General features: G+C 33.5%; 1 protein-coding gene across 3 annotated transcripts in view; it reads right to left on the reverse strand.

Annotated features, from left to right (window-relative positions):
• Nucleotides 1–3555: 3555 nt before the first annotated feature.
• The window catches only part of LOC125047853 (transcription activator MSS11-like), a 14579-nt gene continuing 13134 nt past the window's right edge, over nt 3556–5000 (reverse strand). For 2 of the 3 annotated variants that reach the window (XM_047646370.1, XM_047646368.1), the window contains 2 exons: nt 4607–4826; nt 3556–4357 (listed from right to left, as the gene is read on the reverse strand). In XM_047646370.1, the coding sequence (XP_047502326.1) occupies nt 4279–4357; nt 4607–4826 (299 nt within the window). In that variant the 3' untranslated portion in view covers nt 3556–4278. The remainder of the gene's footprint in view (nt 4358–4606; nt 4827–5000) is intronic. The other variant, XM_047646369.1, reaches the window with a different exon arrangement.

The raw sequence follows: 5000 nt of genomic DNA on the forward strand, positions 1-5000 counted from the left end.
CTGTGTTCTACACGACTGCGAATCTTTGCCATTGTAAGATTTTCCAGTTGAATTCTAGCAGTGATTCTGGCATACAGGTGGCTTTGGGTTGTCCACAGTCTTCAGTATTTAGGTCACGATCATATTAATCTTACACGCTGGCGCTGGTTCCTCCTGCGATCGTGTGACGATTGTGTAATGGCGTATATGCTCTCTCTCTCTCTCTCTCTCTCTCTCTCTCTCTCTCTCTCTCTCTCTCTCTCTCTCTCTCTATATATATATATATATATATATATATATGTATATATATATGTGTGTGTGTGTGTGTATGTATGTATGTACATCATACACTCACATTGTTTCTCTTTCTCTTTTCAACCCACACACACTAAAGATGAATAGATAGCTCCAGTCATACCAGAGCCATTTTTTCCATCGTGTTACACATTTCATTTTCTAAGATGGATTACCTAATGAAATTTTTCAAAAATTGCTCAAATTTATTACATTAGATGGTTACACTCCAATTCGGGTTTAGTAGATATGAGTTAGTATGACCAAAAGTTAGTAAAGACTGAATTATTAAAACCAAAACCACGGTGTTAGCAAAATAATGTTAGAAAAAAAGAAACATTATATATATACAAATATACATATACAAATACATATATATATGCATATATTCATACAAATATGTATATATATATATATATGTGTGTGTGTGTGTGTGTGTATGTATATGTGTATATATAAGTATATATATATATATTTATAAATATATAGAAAGGTAGATAGATATATAGGTATGTGTGTGTTTACACACACACACACACACACACACACACACACACACACACACACACACATATATATATATATATATGTATATATATATATTCATATGTGTATACACACACACACACACACACACATATATATATATATATATATATATATATATATATATGTACATATATATAAACACACACACACACACACACATATATATATATATATATATATATATATATATATGTGTGTGTGTGTGTGTGTGTGTGTGTGTGTCTGTGTGTGTGTATGTGTGTGTGTGTGTATTTGTGTGTGTGTTTATATAAATGTGTGTATATATATTTATATATATGTATTTATTTATATTTATATATATACATATATACATATATATCACATAAATATATATATGTAATATATATACACAAATATATACATATACATATATATACACATAAATATATGTATATATGTTTATATATGTGTACATATATATATACACACATAAATATGAATATATATTTATATACATTTGTATATGTACATGTATATGTATATTTATCTATCTATCTATCTATCTATATATATGTGTATACATATACACGTAAACAGCCACACACGCGTGCACACGTACACACATAAACACACACACACATGCGCGCACACTTACCCACACACTGGTTCACACACACACACACACACACACACACACACACACACGCGCGCGCGCGCGCGCATATAAGTAAATAGGTATGTGTGTATATATATAAATATTTATTTATTTATTTGTATGTATGTGCATATATATCTATCTATCTATATATATATATACATATACATATGCTATATATATATATATATATATATATATATATGCATATATGTGTAAATAGACATATTTATATATATTTATATTTATATATATTTATATATATTTATATACTAATATATATTTATATATATTTATATACTAATATATATATATATATATATATCACATAAACATATATATATATATATATATATATATATATATATATATATATATATACATATACACACAAATACACACACACATAATATATCAATATATATATGTTTATATATATATGTATATATATATTTATATATATATTTATATCTATCTCTCTATCTACCTATCTATCTATCTATATCGCAAATAAAAACACACACACACACACACACACACACACACACAAACACACACACACATACACACACACGCACACACACATATATATATATATATACATACACACATATATCAATATATATATATATATATATATATATAAACATATATATATATATTTATATGTATATATATATGTTTATATATATGTACATATATATACATAAATATATGTATGTATATGTATATGTATATTCATCTGTCTCTCTATCTTTCTATCTATCCATGTTTATGTGTGCACACACACGTACACGCATAAACACACACGCGCGTGCACACATCACACTCTCGTTTACACACTTACACACACAGACAAATATATTGTCTGTGTATACACACATGTATATATATGGATATATATATATATATATATATATATATATATATAGGTATATACACATATATGTATATAAATATATTTACACGTTTTGCATGTATATTTGTAAGTATGGTGGGTATAAGTACACACACATACACGCAGTTCTGCTAACTGTGCGCACGACACCAATGTTTTGAAATATTTAATCCGAATCTGAATTATTTCGGATTGTATAGTTCCGTGGCGCAGTGTGGCGGCCGCTGTGCCTTCAGAGTACTGGATGCTCGACGGCAAATGCAGTACGGTTGGAATAGGCGCCAGTAAAAGATGGTATATTTGCTTTGAGTTGAAATGTTCGTGCTTGAGATTCAGCAAAGTTGGCAGCATGGCGTACATGCACGCACGCACGCACACACACACACACACACACATATACATACACACACACATACATACACAAGGTAACGGCAGACCACAGTCACAAACCATTCATCAGTCTAACACGCTCATCAGATGAAGTTATTTTAAACGTCATCCAGAGGTTTCATTGCCTCATGGTTCATTGATCATTGGGGGCATTCTCAGGCTGCTCAAAGAAAAGCTCAAGGAAACGCTCCTGGATGGGGTATATCAGCAGAAGATTCAAGTCAGGAAATGTTCGTGGCTCTCAAGTTTGAAAAGGCACTGGCATCTTCGGAAGTTTTGGAAGCGGAAAGGGAAAACATTGTCTTGCATTCGGGTCAGTTTCGCAGTTAATTAATTTGTTTTCCTAAAGGAAACTAGCTTTAGCTATTCTTAACGGAATTTATACGTCATTATCAATTTTGTGTTGCAGTTTCCGAAATTTTCCTTTGAACAATTGCAGGAGAGGAAATCTCTGGTTCATCGGAAAAAAAAATCACTCTGTAGATAGTGTGCTTGCATGATCCTGTATCCAAATTTTAGGAAGGAGCAAAATATCAGAACTCACTCACAAGTAGAAAAAACATCATCTTAACCTCTAAGATGTTAGTTGAATTCATCCATCTAGAAGTTCGCTTGTTGTTATTAGGCACGAAAAATAAATGCGAATGAATTATCCTTTTCTGAACAAAATGCAATTTCAATTATAGAAAATAATAATGGTATTATGTGCAATAAGCAACAGGCGAACTATCATTTTCGTTAGTGAGACGTGCAGATAAGTATATGAGAAGCGTGCACATATTACATATCGTAAGATGCATCAAATAATAGGCTTAGGCAAAAAAAAAAAAAAGATTTATCATTTTATTTGTAGTGACTGATCATAACGGGTATCGAATTTTCTTACATATTACTTAACTTGGATTTTTTCCCACGTAGGTATTTATAACCCGTTCTTTCGTAATTTTCCTTTATATTTTTCATTTGATATCTACTTAAGTCTACATTAAAGGCAGGTTAGTAATATTGTTACACCATCTAATCGATTATTACATATATATTTTTTTTTATTATAATATTCTCTGCATTAACCGTGCGTTGCTGCACATCTGTCAACCATTCACTTCGTTATAAATATCTTCAAAAGATGATTAAATCTTTCACTGCAATTCCTCATGGTGAAAAAAAACCGAGCCTCTGTCCTTCCTAGGAACTAGCTTTTACCAGTGAAGCAACGTTAAGCTGTTGTGTTTAGTTAACTGAGCTTACATAATGAAAGGTTAGATGAAGTATAGTAAATAAAAACAAATATAGTGATAAAGAAAATCGAGGGGCAATGTATTTACTCCCTGTATATAAAAGCATAAACAAGTCTGAAGAGAGAAAGAGATAGAGACAGAGAAATCCTCGCTGTTTCGGGTTAGGAAAAGGAACCGACCAGGCTCTTCGGATTTCAAATTTCAACCCGGCGTCCTTCGCAGCGGTGATGCCATGCTGTGCTGTGCTTTGTTGTGCTGTGGGGTGGGGGTGGCTTGACTCATGACTGGGAAAGGTTGACATTCGAGCAGCAACACTAGTACTGATGCAGGTTATCCATGAAGTTGGCGGTGACCGCTTGTCCCAGCTCCCCCAGGCGCTGTCTGAGCCCCAGCCTTGCGGGAAAAGAATACAATAAGCCAGATTTTCCAACGTATACCAGCTTTCATTACAGAGGTTATTTCAATTTGACACTACACTTATGGTTTGTTGACTGATTGGAACAACAGTTTTCTTTGATAATACACTAAAGGGTTATTCATAGTAGTTGCTGATTATAAAACCTTATATATAGAAACTCAGAATGCGTATCATTATCAGAAAAAAGCGATATGCAACAATCTGCTACAAGTATGGTAACTGACCCGGGCTCCGGCGCAGCCTGCTGCAGTTGCTGTTGTGGCTGTTGCTGCAGCTGCAGTTGTTGCTGCTGCTGTTGCATCTGCAGGGCCTGGGTCTGCTGGAACTCAGCGGCCACCTTTCCGGCACACTGAAGGGACTTGAAGTTGTGGACGGAGTCTTCGTTGTAGCGACCCCAGATACTGTTCATCATCTTGCTGTTGTAGCGCATCGGCTGATCCAGCTCTGCGGCGTAAGGGCGATACGTTAGTAGCTACATGAATATCTTCTATCAAAATATCTTCTATCAAGCAGAGGTATTGTGAAGACTATTTAGCATAATAGACGTAGTAAAGAGCCGGGGCGAAGCATGATAATGGGTGGTTAAAAGGAAAAAACACTCAAAGCTCCACAGGAATC

This window comes from Penaeus chinensis, chromosome 42 (genome assembly GCF_019202785.1).
Source record: "Penaeus chinensis breed Huanghai No. 1 chromosome 42, ASM1920278v2, whole genome shotgun sequence".
Taxonomy (NCBI): domain Eukaryota; kingdom Metazoa; phylum Arthropoda; class Malacostraca; order Decapoda; family Penaeidae; genus Penaeus; species Penaeus chinensis.